The following is a 16,713-nucleotide window of genomic DNA, read 5'->3' on the forward strand; positions in this document are numbered from 1 at the left end:
GAATATAGAGAAATACTGATTTGTTTGTTTCCATGAACAAGATATCTGGCTTTTCCTATATCCAGCCGTGGTATACTCTGTCCTCACTTCCCTCACTTCCCTCTTGTTTTCTCTGTATATCTGTAAGCTGTATGTTAAGGGCATTCACTGGCCGAGTGAGAGGAAATTCCACAGGAGTAGATTTCTGTGGTGGGTGAGCTGTGGAGGAGTGGATCAGAGCACAGACGCTCCTCTCTTTACAGCACGGGGCCCGGCCTGCATGCTCCTTAGCAAACCAACACATTAACACAAGCTTTCATGGTCGAGGAGGAGACGAGTTAAAGATTGAATCAACCTGAGGTGTTCATGGACGAACAAAGGGAGAGTTTTAAAGATTGTAGATGCAGGACAATCTCTTATTTCCAGTTAAAGTCTGCTACTGGTTTCTAAGTTTTTAATAAAATTATTTTCTGAGGTGTTTATTATATATAAGATCGAACCCTGAAACACTTAAAATAACTGGGTGGCCGCTACACTTCTGCTCTTTAATCAAACACAGAACAATTGTTTAACATCTCTTCTAAATGAAGGGGACGAGCCTTGTTTTGTAGGAAAAGACGCCTTGATGTTGACGTGAGAAATTTGACGAGGGATCACGGTCGCATCTCAGAAGCCTGCCGAAAAGGAAAACTGTTATTATAAGAGAACTACCACTTAGCTGTGGTTTGGGATTTTTTCAGGAACTCTGTATAGTCGGGTTTGTGCTCTGTGACCCAGAATGCACTGAAACGGCTCTGATGCAAACGTCTCTTTAAATAACAGAACCCAGCGAGCTCTAACCGGGATTTCGGCCGCTGAGATTTGGTTGAAAACATACATTTTAAATAGACTTGAGCTTGTATATCTCTTCCTCAGACTACTCAAAGCACTTTTACACCGCAGGTCACACCTACACATTCACACACTGATGGTAGAGGCTGCTGTTTAAAGTGTCCATCAGTATTAATTAATCCATTCACACATATTCACTGCTGATGAAGCAGCGGGAGCAACTCTGGGTTAAGTGTCTTGCCCAAGGACACATCGGACATGTGGCTGCAGGATCTGGGGATCAAACCCTCGACCTTCCAGTTGATGGGCGACCAACTCTACCGACTGAGCCACAGCCGCCCCACACTGACTGAAATCAGGTTGGTCTGTCCGAGACCTTTTTTCAGACCCACATCAACGTATCAGAAACACAATTTCATTTTAAAATTTTGATCATCATGAAATTTTCATTTTACGGTTGAAATGAGGACAGTAATGATTATTATGACCATATTTCAGTCAGTTTGCAGCAGTGGGAGAAATTTTATCCATGCACGGATGTCACATAACAGTTTTATGTTTCATTCTTATTATCATAAATGTTGTGCTTCATGGGCAGTCTGTTAAAAAGAAGGGTCAATGACATCGTAAGAGAAGCAGTATCACAAAAAAGAAAAAAGGTAGATTTTGTAGGCCTGGGTAATATATCAAGTTTTTTTTAAATACATTTTTGGGTTTTTAGACTTTATTTGATGGGACAATAGATGGAGCAGGAAATCAGGAGAGAGAGAGAGAGAGAGAGAGAGAGAGAGAGAGAGGAGAATGATTAGTTGGAAAAGAGCTGCAGCTCGACGGTTTCCCCTTTTTCTCTGTTGGTGTCTGTGATGCACTGATCATATATATAATCATTTAAGCCGTTATGTGTCTTCAGGAAAGACTTGAAAATTGTTGTTATAATCTGTGTGAATGTGATGAACCTTGTGAAAAATGCAGAATTGTGGTCCAATCATTAACTTTGAATCCAAGTCTTCAAATAGTCGGTGGGAAATCTTACGCTTTCACAACGTCTTTTCAAAGGTGACTACAGTCGTCTTTTTAACGGACAAAATGTTCTCTGGGAAATATGGATTCAAACGCAGTGAACTCAAACCATACAAACTCTTGTCGTGTGACAAAACCCCAGCACAGGAAGCGTGCTGATAGAGTCTGTATCAGAGGGAGGAAGTGTCCTCTGATTATCACCGGCCCCAGGAGCCCCCTCCTCCATCAGCATTATCAATAAGGTCTTTGGTCGCCCTTTAAAAAGGTTTCCTGCTCATGATGCTGACAGCTTCAGTGCTGTGGGGAAGCACACAGGGTCACTCTGAGTTGGAGGGAACACTGCAGGTCTTTGTTGGTCTCTAAAGTTACTCTCTTGTGTTTTTCTGCCTGTTGGACACGTGGAGCTAAAACCTGCACTGACTCCAAACCCAGAAAAGAGCCCAAAGTTATCAACAACAGGCTGCATGCTACAGCAGAAAACAACCAGCATGTGATGACAGATAGTCTTTGTGCATTGAGGAGAAAAAGTTGTTTTTATTCCGCAGAGAATGGAAAGTGTGCTGGACGAGTAATGGAGAGAGAGACGCCTTTAGGAGAGAGACTTGGCCTTTAAAGACTGTATTTAAGGACCAGATGCTTTTATCCCATGTGATCCAGAGCGCACTTTCACATTCAAGGCCAAAGTGATAAACAGCAGAACCTTTTTTTTTTTACACAGTTTATGGACATAACCGACTTAAGCTGTGAGTGTGCAACATGTCAAACTGGTGGTAATTTACAAATGTCCTGACACTCTTGTTTTGGCTGATTTGTTGACCCCTTTGGTTGCCGTAGTGATAGAAAGAATTGCAGACAGATGAAGTGCAAACAATTTTCCATATATACAATAAGTAATGCTTTAGTTCAACAGGGGGAATGAGGTTGTTTTTTGATGTTGCTTATGAGTTCTCCTTTTTGCAAATGAAGTGCAGATGTGTGAAACTTTGCAGAAATAAAAATGAGCTAAATGTCGCTCACCCTGTGCTCGAACATGCAGCAGATTGGGACATCCTTATTCAGCAAAAATGACCCTATTTGATGTTTGGTCTTAACGCTTCCTGTCATGAATCTGCGTAATATGAAGGCTAATGTTTGTTGAGCAGCTGTATGGATAAAAGAGCAACTGGTATTGCTGTTTACATTGCAAACAACAAAGTTGTTGGTTGACTCGCTTATGAGTTGAAGATGTGCAGCTCGTCAGATAGCTGCAAACTTTTGGAATCAACCGACTAAATAAAAGCTATAAATAGATGTTGTTTTTGGTTTGGAAAAATCGCAATCAGTGCCAACTTCCTGTCTCCTGACACTGTCACAATAAAAGCTTTATTTGGACCAGTTGAACACTACCAAAATAAGAAAAGAGCTGCAGCCGATAAGGTGTTTGCATTGGTAAGTGAGTTCAAATGTGAAAAACAAACACACGGTTAGACTGATTGTGATGAAATGAAAATGACAAACAGTTGTGGGAATCCTGCATGTTGTGATTCAGCTTGAACCCAGCAGATGAGGTAATACGCTGTTAACACTAAAAACTTCTTTGTGAAGTGATTACAGATAACAAATTAATGGCTATCGCTAAGAAATACCAAGAATTAAAGCATCAAAAACAGGGTGTGATTTCATGAAAACCTTAAAAATTGTAACTTCTTAAACACAGCCATCACTCTTGTTGTAGTTGGAAACTGTTTTATTTAATTAGCAGCTTGACAAAATTCCTTACTCTCATTTTTCTCAACAAAAGAAGACAAAAGGCCGTTCTTTTTTTCTCGTGTTGTTGTCCATCCAGCTCATCTCCTGTCACGCTCAGAGAGGCGTAGAGAATGTCCATGAGGTGCTCATCCACTACATGCTACACTGGATAACACAACCCCTTCATCATGTGACTTTCTGGAACTTTTATATCGTCTTATGTGTGTGTAAGAAGAAAAAAACATCATGCTCTGCTGAGAGGTCGGCCTTATTTGGCAGTTTGGTGTGCTGGCTTGTTTACATGATATCACATAGCACAGTGTCCAACGTTAATGGGCTTCAGAAATCTTCAAGGGCTGCTTTTTCAAAATTCCAGGTTAAATGAGGAGTAAAGAAAGAGAGAGGGAGAAAGAGCTAACACTAAAAGACTGTGAGAGGACTGCGGTTGACATTTGGTGTTCATTAGTTTTATCTTATGAAGGACTGCTTTCACCTCAGAGAAGCAGAAGTTTAGCAGCCTGGAGATGTCAAACGATATTTGTTTTCAAAGTCACATGCACGTGCACTTATTTCACCCTGAAAAATATAGAAAAATAAAAAAATTACAACTTGCACACACTCATTTCTGTATAATTAAAGATGCAAATTAATGGCACCGTCTTTTGAGACGCTCCAAAAAGGAGATACTAGCTTAAAGATATTTTCACCAAAAGTACCCACAACTTTTAGTCTCTGGATCTACATTGGGATCATTCCTTACACCAATTGTTGTTTGCATTTCCACACAGGCTACATAACCCATGAAGATGAGAAACAATAGTCTGCTGACATGTGAGAGACAGAGTGTGAAGATTGTGAATAAATGTATCCATCATTTCCATTGCAGGAACTTTCCTCAAGAAATAGCTACTTTTGGGGTAACCTGTTTTTCTTTCTAATGAGAAGATAAGAGTCCCATTGTATTAAAGTCATTTATTGTTTTGGGGGCCTTTTTGTCTTATTAAGATATGATGTCTGAAGAGAGATAGAAAACCTTGGGAGGAGAGAGTGAGGGATGACTTGGAACAAAGGGCACTTTGAATAACCTTTTCTGCCTACTGTTTTCGCTCTTATCCCTTAAAGCCTCACACATTTTTGTTCAGGGCCAGAAATGTGCATTTTATACAGCTACAATAACTTAGCTGCAGCATCAAATGTTCATTTCTTGTCTTGATTGGCAATAAATTCTCATCCTTGTTTTGTATTAAGCCTTTATCGCTGTATCCAATGAGTTTTACAAATAACTTCAGTGTGACTGCTTTGCTTACATCACGCGCTTAGAGAAGAAGAAAGTGCATTGATAACTCTTAATTCCAGGAAATCTATTTTCTCAAATAAAAATACGTTCCACCATGTGAGCAACACAATAAGAAAGCATGTTTATTTATTGATTTGTTATTTTTATTGGTGAGACATCATGATAAAATAGAAATATATATCAAATCAAGCAAGACAATTAATACAAATTAGAATTAAATGTGTTTGAACCAGCACAATTTTAAGTTGAATATTTGTATTTGTTCATTGTAACTTTAATATCAACGAACATAAACAAAATTATTCCAGCCAATCATAGAAGTTGTTTGCGGTCACGTGGTCTATCGGAGCGTTTGAGGGGCGTGGCCATCCGGTCGTCGTCATGTCAACTGCATAATGAACAGGTGCGCGATATCTAGCGGAAACCGTATATCAGAAAGTAGACGAAAATAATCTCTCCCCAGATGATTTAGTGGAGGCATTTTTGGTTCAGTTGTAGCTGAATGACTATAGAACATTATTGTGTATGTAATTCGTTAATTTTATTTTTTTAATCGAGTGGATTTAGAAATTGTGAACGCCATGCTAACGCGCTATGTGAAGCGTGTCAAATCCGGTAAGATTAGCTTGCCCATTCAGTCTATTTTGGTGAATTTTACTCCATTAAAGAAGGTTCAAAATTAATTTAACACATTTTCCACCGCCTCCCAACTTAAAATCTAATTGAGTAAAGCTTACCTGTGGTTAAATTAGTTTTAAATTGAGACTATCTTGTCGAGCCATAACGTTTGTCATGCTAACAGTACATTTCTCCATGTGATGCTAACTGCTCCACATATGCGGTTGTTTTTTCTCTCTCCTGTCACACAACAAACTAGTTGTCAACAAATTAATCTTTGGTTAGTTAAATCAAGCTCATGGTTATAATTTCTACTTTTGGGGTAAAATGTTTTAACACAGTTTTAACAGCTTTTAGAGGAAGCCAAGAAAATCATGTTGCTGCACCAGCGTTTTGTTTATTGATAATCTATCAGAATATTTTATGACACTTAAATTATCTTTACACTGCAAGCACTAAATAAAAGGTAGTTGTCCTGATAGTTACTACATCTTTTGGCCAACACTTTGCAATATTCTTTCTCCTATTTTGCTAAATAACCTTACTTTGATAACTGATACACTAACATTTCAAACTCTGTGGCTGTCACTGTGTCTGCGAACACAGTTTCTTCTTTCTTTGACTTAATGATAGCACTAACTTGATCATGCAGAGTCACTTGTGTTGCTAAAATTTAAATTTTGTAGATAAGCCAGGAGTCAAGAGTCCTAATCATTACAGCTTTTGCCCTCATTATCTTGGATTTGTTGATTAAGTCTTTCTTTGCTCTTGATTTGCAGATGTTTGATGATTTGATTGTCAAGAGAAATATATATTCAAATTCTTTGAGTTCAATTAGATATAGCAAATAGATTTTGTTGTTTCATGTCTAATCACAGTTGTTTTGTTTTCCAGCGCTGAAAAGGTCGTTTGAGGTTGAGGAGACAGATTCATCCACACATCCCTCGCCCCTGTCTCGTCGGACCACCAACCCTCTCCGCTCTTCCACCTCTTCCGCTTCCAGTCAGCGGAGCTATGACCTAAGCTCCCGCAGCTCTGACTACTCCTCTTCCAGATCTTCTCCCACTGACTCCAATCCACGCTCTCCAAAGACCGGCATGAGGCGAATTGAGTTATCAGGGGCTCGTAACCCTGAGGCAGCCTCTGCCCGCCGCACTGAAATCTCCATTGAGGTCTCCTCGAAGCAGGTTGACAACTCACCGAGCGCAGGCATCGCTCGCTTCGGCCTCAAGCGGCCTGAGGTCAGCTTGAGCAGTCGGAGTACTCCTCTGGACACCTCCTCCAACTCCTTCTCAACAAACAGGAGGGCAGAGCTCAGCATGACACGGTCCAGTGAGCCCCCTGCCCCTCCCAGGAGGATGGACGCCCAGCTGTCCTCAGCCCCAGTCTCAAGGATCCCCGAGCCACCTCAGAGAAGAGTAGATCCCCCGTCCCCTGCCATCAGCCCAGTCGAAGGGGCCCTGAGGAGGCCAGAGATGCCCGTCTTCAAGCAGCCAGATGGTTTGGTGCAAGGCAGTCCAGTGGAGAACAACAACCATCCGCCTCCTGCACCCAGTGCACCTCTGCCGTCCCTGGTGGAGCCCAGGGTGGAGAGGGTGCAGTCTCCTGTCACAGAGACGCCCACAGCCAGACCAACAGACCGTGAGTACCTGCTCAGCTCACCTGGTTTTCTTCTTCAAAGTTATTTTTATTGAATTTTAGATAATTACACACATTAACACAAACAGATCCAACCCCAATACAATCCCCCACCCCTTGCTGTCACTCACGTATAAAGACTCTTTCACTACCTTGCCATATTCTGTTGACGGTTAAAATGAAAGAATAGTTGTTGAGGCACTTGGTGAAAAATAAATAAAATAAACATAAATATACACAATTAAGTATCAATAATAATATTCTGATGTATAGGTAAGGTGGAATAAAAATAAATAAATAAAAATTAAAAATAAATTTAAAAAAGCCAGAAGCAGCATTACCAGGTCAGTAGATAGAATGTGTCATGGGTCAAGGCAAAGCAAATTTACTATTTATTCCTGTACATGTGTGGAGGGTTTGCCAAAGAATGTCAGGAACGATCTCCAGATTTCATTGAATTTCTTTTCAGAACCACGCAGTGTACATCTGATTTTCTCAAGTTTCAGGTTATTAAGTACATCTTTAAACTGAAGCAAAGAGTGTCGGGCGCACATTGAGGAGGAATGAATTGTTTTCAAAATCCTAGCCCACTCTCTCTCATCAATTGTTGTTTCTAGGTCTCGCTCCCATGCATTCATAATATCAGATATGGAAGAGTTATCTAGTTTAGAGATCAGTCCCAGTATAGATGTAATTGCTCCCTTGTCTGCAGGGTTACGAGACATAACGTTATTTATTATATTATTGGGAGGCTTTTTGGGAAATTGTGACAAAGATCCTTTAATATAATGCCTAATCTGTAAATATCTAAAAAAGTGTGAGCCTGGTATATTCAATTTCTTGGATAGCTGTTCAAAAGAAGCAAATGTATCATTAATAAAAAGATTATTGAAACTCTTCAGGCCTCTCTCATGCCAAATGTTGAATGACACATCCTGCATTGAAGGTGAGAAGAGATGGTTAAAAGCTATTGGGCTAGAAAGGCACATATCGGGTAGATTAAAATGTTTCCTGAATTGTGAATAAATGTTTAGTGTATGACTGATTACAGGGGAGGTGATGGACGTGGTCATCTTTAAGGGAAGTGACGAACCAACTAGGGCCGGCAAAGAAACAGAGCCACAGAGATTGATCTCCAACTTTACCCAGGTTGGACAATTATTGTCCAAATGATGATATGTCCAGTAAGATATACACTGCAAATTCGACGCCCAGTAATAGTATCGAAAATTTGGCAAGGACATACCTCCTTCATGTTTCGATCTTTGTAGGGAACTTTTGCGCAGACGAGGCCGTTTGCCATTCCATAAGAATGATGATATTACTGAATCCAACCTTTTGAAAAAAGTACCAGGAACAAATACAGGTAAACATTGGAACATATATAGATACTTTGGAAGTACAGTCATTTTTATTGTGTTGACTCTGCCGATAAGCGACAGGAAGAGAGGGGACCAATTAGACAAATCTTGTTTTGTTTGTGTTAGCAGTTTTGCAAAGTTATGCTTATGGAGGTCCGTAAAATTCCTTGTCAACGTGATACCAAGATAATTAAAGCTATCCGATGTTATTTTAAGAGGCAACCTTATGTTCTCAAATAATGCCACATCCAAATTTAGTGGGAAAACCTCACTTTTATGTAGATTTAGCTTGTAGCCTGATATCTTCCCAAACTGCTCTAATAGATTAAGAGTTGAAGGGATCGCGGTTTCTGCATGAGACATATACAGGAGGAGGTCGTCAGCATACAGTGATACTTTGTGTTCTATGCCCCCTCTTACTATACCTGGTATAGAGTTATTGGTTCTTATGGCCTGAGCCAGGGGCTCAATGGCCAAAACAAAGAGAAGAGGGCTCAGAGGGCACCCCTGACGAGTACCGCGATGCAAAACAAATTGTTGGTCAGAACCATAGCAGAGGGGCCAGAATATAAGAGTTTAACCCATGATATGAATGTTTTGCCAAATCCAAACCTTGCCAGAGTTTCAAATAGGAAGTTCCACTCTACTCTATCAAAGGCCTTCTCTGCATCCATGCCTATAAGATCCACAATCTAAGGGGTCTTTGTTCTTTTTTGCCAATAATGTTATACTTGCTTGGTTCAGAGTAGGTGGGAGAACTCCTAATTCAAGCAAATCTGAAAACATGGCTGACAGGATAAGGGTTAGCTGTTTAGAGAATGTGGCATAAAATTCACTCGGCAAGCCATCTGGGCCTGGTGATTTCCCAGTTCGAAGAGATTTAATGGCTTCCATGATTTCTTGTTGTGTGATTGGCTTGTCAAGACCAGAAACCTGATCTGGGGAAAGGGATGGTATATTTAGGCCCCTAAAAAAGTCCTGCATGGCATCAGGGTTAGGAGAGCTAGAAGTGTACAATTTGAAGTAGTAGTCCCTAAAAACATTATTAATTTCTTGTTGGTCTGTAGTAACGTTGCCATCTTGAGAAATCACCTCGCTGATAATTTGTTTAGCTCTGGCACCCCTCAATTGTCTGGCCAAAATTGCCCCAGCTTTCTCGCCATGTTCGTAAAAGTTGCTTCTGTTTCTTAACAATAGGTTTTCGATGGAGTATGAGGAGATCCGATCAAATTCGGCTTTAAGTTTCAACCTCTCTTTATATAAGTCTCACCTGGTTTTCTAACAAACACGTTGTGTGTGTAAAAAAAAAAAAAAAAAAAAGCCTTTTACAATTTTTGGGCCTCTCTCTAACTGCTCCATACACCCTCTCCTTATGCACGTCTTCTACTCTGTTTTTCGCCTTTGCCTGAAGGGTCCACAACATAAAAATGCCATCTAAACCACTGCTTGGGGTGGGTTGTCTAACCCTCAAACAGCACGTTTACAATGATGCTGACTGAATGAGCATGTGTTAAGCCATGTTTTAATCATCATGGAAGACGCTCTGAAAATAAAGGTTGTCTGTAATTACCCGCACAAATGTTTACTGCTTTAACCGAAATAAACATTTTATAGTATCACACACAGGTTAACATCTTAATGTTTACACTATTACTGATCATTACAGCCTTTTTTAAGTCTAAAAACAGTCATCTTGTTCATATAAGTGCGGTTTATTTTAATTTAATTGTTGCAAAAACTAAGCAGCCTATTAACTTCAGAGTGATAATTAAAGAGAATATTTCCAAAAAAAGCAATGCCACCAAAGAAGCTTGGGAGTGTTTTGTAACTGAACAGAGTACATTATTTAGTCTGCTTTGACCTTTTTCATGTACCTTTTTATTATAGGTTGCTTAGTATGAAACCATGCTTAAGGAAGGAATCTTTTAATCTCTGTCGCCACCGGATGGAAAGTTTGTCCCATAACTTGTTGTTTTGTATTATTCCTAAAGCTGTGTGTTTTATTTGGAGTGCCACTTGATTGTCCTTGTTGTGGTTGTAACTGATTTCACTGGTGTCTTTCCAAATCAACTTTCGTCAGTTTTTTATTAGCTAAACTGTGAGGAAATCATCCGATTGTTCCTCTTTTAATATCCCTGCTTTTTTTCAATGTTTGCAACATGTTTTATTTCAACCTCATCTTGTTAAAACACTAACAGGGCCTTGTTGAGGCAGTTTAAGATGCAGGCCTATGTTTGCATGTAAAAAGACTCAGAATCATACATCACGTGCACATTTATTTTTACCCTGATTCTACAAAACTACAGACTTGTCACTTTCTCACACTGAACCAGTTTGATTTCATGTTGAGCTTTGTTATTCAGTTTGACACAAATTAGATTTTGTATTTGGGAAATACTTGAGGATTTCTGTTGATTCAAATTAGGAGGAAGCTTTGAGGTAAAAATAACAACCTTCTAGAGCATAACATAAGTCCATGCTTAAAGCTTGTCAGTCTAGACAAACTGTGTATGTAGGTCAGCGAGTGTGATGATGAGAATCCCAGGGCTGATCCCAGCACAGCAGTTAAAAAAAACAAGTCACACAGGAAATCAGCTGGTTAGACCTGCACACTTGAACTTCAATCAGCCACGTTGTAAAATGCAAATAAGGCTCTCGCGGTTAGCAGTTTTTATATGCCTGTCATACATACTTGTTTAATTTGGTAGTTCAAATTAAATCAGTTCTTATTAAGATGCAACTGAAACACAAGGAAAACTCACATGTTTGAATCAATAAATAATCAATAAAAACCTGTCTTACCCACAAAAATTCACATACACAGCAAGATATCTCAGAAACTTTGGGTATTCCTCATCTTTAAAAAACATGAAATTTAATATATAAGGTACCTCATGGACTTTATTTTAGCACCATCCTGAGGTGAAATGCAGTATTTTACAAGTTGAAATAATAGTGAAGTAATGTGAAATCATTAATTGTTGTTTGGCTTTGTTCGCAGACTCTTAGCTTTAAGCTTTGGTTTAATCTAACTCCATTTAGAAATGTGTGTTTTTCAGTGTCATTCTTTATACTTAAATATGATAATTCAAAACTAAGTTTCTACACAGTTTTAGCTTGAAACCGGTCCTTGCTATGATGGGAAAATACAAGGTATATTTGTGCTGGGTTTTATGCTGTTGCTTTAAAATATCTCCTGTCTTGCAGGTTGTTTTTACAGTTTCCTTTGATAACACTTATCCCATAAGACTGGCTCATCTTTATAGTGTAAATGCGTCTCAATGTGTGTCCAATCCATCTAAGTGTGCTTGTGTGTGTAGCTCTGTTATCTAGAGACAGTTGTGCTCACTGGTTCCTCTCTCTGGCTGAGAAGTATCCAGGCGTAGGCGGCTGGGAGGTGATACATTCCAAATCTGGAGGTCATAAAACATTCTGCATAAAAATAGAAACCCTCCAATTTCCACTTTTTACGCTGCGTGTTGCCTGTCTGTGTCTCTCTCTATCCTCTGCACAACCATGGATTTGGTTTCATATCTGTGTCTTCTTGAAGATATTTTTGCTCTATAGTTTCAACATTGGTGAATCAGTCAGATAATATGCAATGCATGCTGAATATCTGAGATGTTTTCTTGTGTCAGTAGAGGGGAAATAAGCAAGAAAAAGTGAAAGGATTCAGTCTCACTCTCTGCCACATTTGGCTCGGATTACAACCCTCCTACTCAGTCATGCATGTGCAGGGAGGGAGGCTCAGCTAGAATGAAGTTGAGGAAGAAGAGAGGAGCAGATAGGACATGAAGAAAGAGAAAGGGGGGGAAATAGAGGGTGCAAAAAGAGAGCGAGTTCCTGTAAAAAGACTTCACAGGGAAAAAAACCTAAAGAGAAAACCTCCCTTTAACCTTCGAGTCGTTTGGGAGTAAAACTAATCGGACAGACAACACGGCTTTGTCGACATGCCCGAAACTACAGTTTACTTTCCATTTCCTCAACAAGTACACAGCACTGATTCAGGCAAATTTTTATTTTTTTATTTTTTTATTTTTACATAAATATTTAGGTATTTTTTCTGACTGGAAAACTGGCAGTGTTTTCAGTTGATATCATATGTTGTTTTCTTCTGATGCAGCTTGTTTCCGCAGTGTTTCCAGCAGGACATTGGCGATTATGTGTAGCCCATTTGGCCTGTTGGAGTTTTGCTTCCTGACTTGTGTTATAATGAACTGGATCTGCGTACCTGCCTTTGGGCTCAAAGTGTCTGTTTGAAGTGTTTATTGTACACAGTCCTCCTCGCACAGATGACAGGGTTAAGAGTGTCTCCCTCGGGGGGAGAGTTTGTGATGATGAACATGCTATCTGGTTGGTTTTGTGGCGGATGTTGTCAAGAACAAGGTGCTGTAATGACATGTTTCGCTTCGGTACATTTACCTGCTATAATGATGAGCAGCTGCATCAACAGCAGCTGATTCAACAGGATGTGATCTCATGTTTACAGGCAAACACATTCATTCATTCTGTAAACTACTCATCTTTGTTTTCTGTTAGATACGTTGACCTTGAATTACATGGCTGCTGTTCAGAGGTTTTAACATACCCACATTTGAAACTTTGGACCAATACTAGAAGCTACTTACCTGCAAGTCCATAATTTAAAAAAAATGTAGCAACCAGTTGACATTTCTGTCTGTAGCAGACAGCAAAAGATGCAACGTGCATCTTTATGAGGTGCTAAACTGTAGTGACGATGCATCAGTGTTTGCCAACCTGTGAATAAAAACAGTCTGGTGTATCATGGCTGTGTCAGAGCTGTAGGTGTGATGGAGGGCAGAGCTGAAGGACACGGAGAACAGGATGAAGAGCTGCTTTGGCTGCATACAAACTAAATCCAGAAAACTAAATCAAAAACGCTCCTGTGCACAATTAAACTCAGTCTTCTAAGCAGAATTAAACTGATCAAATTTAGAGATGTGTTGTGTTTCTGATTGTTTCCCATAATAACAGAGTACACTGGTTAACAATAAATGCAAAGTTTTACTTAATTATCATATTATAAGGCAGGAATAATGTGTTTCTTAGAGTACCATCCTTCCTTACATTGAACTACAGCTGTTGATGAGATGGTTTTAATAAATGATTGAATCCATCAGTATTTAGTCTTCTTTTTCCACAGACCGAACCAACTGCTGGGCCTGTTTGTCATTAAGAGTTCGCTCTAAACTCCAACAGTGTTGGGAGAAATCTTTGATCAACATTTTTATAAAGCTGAGTCTGCAGCAGTTTTGAATGGTGACTCATTATCTGTTGGGTCTTGTGCTGGCCTGCTGAGTGCTAACCTCGTTTTTTCCCCGCATTCAAACAGAATTAATCTCTTTCATACAAACATAAAGGCCTTTTGATAGGACTGCCTGCAACTTATCTACAAACAAGCACTTGTGAATGTCACAAGGGATAAAGCAGTCACGCAGATAAGCTGTTTTTCACGAGGCATAGATACTGTTAAAAACAACAGACACACCTTTTTTATATTTCTTACACATCTTATGCTGAATAAGACACTGCTAGGAGTTTGACTGGTAAATCATCCTTTATTCAACATCATTTTCACACTACAGAAAAAATACAAAACCATTAGAAATGACAATCCTGTTCCCAAAAGCAAAAACAAAAAAAAAAAACAGACCGTAAATGAGCACTCTATAAAGCCTTCACAGAGGCATCTTCACTGCAGCGGCCCCATGTTGGTCTCCAACACTTGGCCCTTTGCTGCGTGTCATCCCACTGTTTCCTCCATGTTCTCTCCCAGATTTTCACTGTCCTATCAAATAAAGGCAAAATGGCCAAAAAAAAAAGATCAACAAACAGAATATAAAACTAGCCCTGAAGGAATAACCTGCTGTGAATCATTAACTGATCAAAAGCTTTGCATGTGTAAGATTATGCGTGTAAAAGGGTAAGTAAAACATGTATTATAAAGGCACTTTAAGTGGTAATGCTAGAAAGGCTCTATATTAATGCAGTTACTGTTTTTGATTTTTTATATTATTTCAAGGTAGAAAAAAAGCTTAAGTTGTTTACAGCACATTTTTATCCAGGCAGGTACAGTTCATCAAAATGCTGTAATTTGATATTTACAGCAGATGTCTGAAACAGTGCCATGGAGGTTAAAGACTTCAGCTTTTGTACAAAGATAAGAGTCAACCCAAAGTATGTACTCATCACCTCCCAACATGATTGTAAAAGATATACTGATCACTGGTTTTAATCTAAATAAAGTTGACTGACTGGCTGACTGACAGCACTCTGGAGCATACAAAGATAACAAGCTTATTTCTAAACCTTAAAGGAACTATATTCAATAATGAGGATTTTTAAACGCACACACAAAAAGGAAAACAACGATGAAGACCAAAAAAAGCAGAAACATTAAGCATTGGTTGTCATCCGGGTGATGTGGGGTGTGGTTAACGCCTGATCTTGTGTTCCAAGACGACTCATTAATGTTACTGTTTCCTGTTCTTCTGCTTTGTTGCTGAAAGCTGTAGACGTTTCTCTGCCTCACAATACTCAAAAACAGTCCAAGGCAGGCAAGTGTACCCCATGTGTTTATGATGCTGGACACATCAGCGTTACTTCCAAAGCGATTGCTGAGATTCAACAGGGTCTGGTAGTTTCCTCCCATAGAAAACTCTCTGATCTGTCTTAAAAGGTTAGTTGTGATGTGGTAGGTACGATTTGGATCATATTCAGTCCCATAGATGTCTGAATCTCCATAATGCTGTGTGATGTACACTTGGTTGATCCTTTGATCCCTGACACTAAATATGATCCTGTCCCTGTTTCCTTCGTTCGACAATGTTGGGGGATTGACAACATAATCTGGAAGTGGCCTCAGTATGTTGTCTTTGAGATTTCCAACAGTGTAGTACTTGTGTCCTCGAGGCAGGTCCAACATATTCCCATAGTTGCCAAAATGATGTGCGCCATACTCATCATTGTCTGGGTCAAATGTCAGCCATATTGAATAACCATCAATGTTAACTGTGTGGGCAAACCAGTAGAGCAGCACAAGACTGTGCTGGGGTACAGATCCTCCAAAGTCGATTTTCTTCAAATCATCAATTGAATCGAGCACTTGCACAGCAGACACAGAGGTCAGAGCAAGGAGCAGAGCTACACAGCAGCATGTGACTCTTCCTGCCATCTTCATTGTCCTGTAAAAACATTTAAAAAGTTATCGCTGTTACTAATCATCAGCTCCATACATTTCAAATCCATGTGCTTTACAATAGTCATTTTTATTTCATGATTTGTTAATTCTAAACTTAAAAAGATATTGAAATATCAGAAACTCTCAGTCTTGAAAATAATACATCTATTATGATAACTGTTACTTTGCAAGGTGTCTACAACATTTGTAATTTGGGGGAGGATTGAACAAATCACCAAAGAGGAGTTTGTTTCAAAAATGGATTAAAAAGGGCATTATTTTAAAAATAAAGTCAAATTGGCAGACTTAAGTAATAAGAGCCTTTCACAATCTTGACATTGCGAACATTTTTAGTTTTGGGGCACATCACAACGGCCAAATATCCAATTTACCAAGACAAAGGAATGAGGAAAGAAAAATCCTTGCACATTCGGTGCCTGGATCCTAAAAATAGAATGATGAAGTTACAAACGACCGCGTATCTACCTCCCAGCGATTATATCACATGTTCACTTTGTTGGAAATAAAGTTTGAGACTTAAGGCTCTACATGATTGACACCCTATACAAAAACTAAATAAACCTTGTATGAACCTGGTCAATCTTCAATTGGCTGACTCTGGGATTTCCGGCTTTAACTGTTTGGAGATTTTAAGCAGGGGCAGATTAAGCAATCAAAATATATTTTAAATAAAAAAGCTAAATTAAAGTAATGATGATGACGATAATAACTATTGTTACAAGTATTTCAAAAAGCCAAATACATCCCCGTATCAGTAGAAGAGAAATAAAAGTCACCCAGCAGTCACTGTATTTCCTCTTTTCTTTATTTATTGCAGAAACACCGTCTCAGTATTTCCTTTTTTCTCTATCTACTCTAAATGTTTCTTAGAACTTCTTAAACAGAATAAAGTTTGTGCATCATTTGAGCTCCAGGTTTGAACCGTTCAAGAAACCATTGTAGAGTACAGACTAGTATGAGGTTTCAAGGGATTTTTTAATGCCTCTGTGTTAGAAATGAAAGACGGTCTGCATTCTGTG

The 16,713-nt window shown here is 39.2% G+C and overlaps 1 protein-coding gene across 4 annotated transcripts in view; it reads left to right on the forward strand.

Moving 5' to 3' along the window:
* Positions 1-16,713, forward strand: part of LOC132995435 (septin-9-like) — a 90,837-nt gene that overhangs the window by 28,990 nt on the left and 45,134 nt on the right. For 3 of the 4 annotated variants that reach the window (XM_061065419.1, XM_061065422.1, XM_061065420.1), the window contains one exon: positions 6,368-7,114. In XM_061065419.1, coding sequence (XP_060921402.1) covers positions 6,368-7,114 — 747 coding nt within the window. Of the gene's footprint in view, positions 1-5,329; positions 5,471-6,367; positions 7,115-16,713 lie in introns of those variants that run through there. The other variant, XM_061065421.1, reaches the window with a different exon arrangement.

This window comes from Labrus mixtus, chromosome 20 (assembly GCF_963584025.1).
Source record: "Labrus mixtus chromosome 20, fLabMix1.1, whole genome shotgun sequence".
Taxonomy (NCBI): Eukaryota; Metazoa; Chordata; class Actinopteri; order Labriformes; family Labridae; genus Labrus; species Labrus mixtus.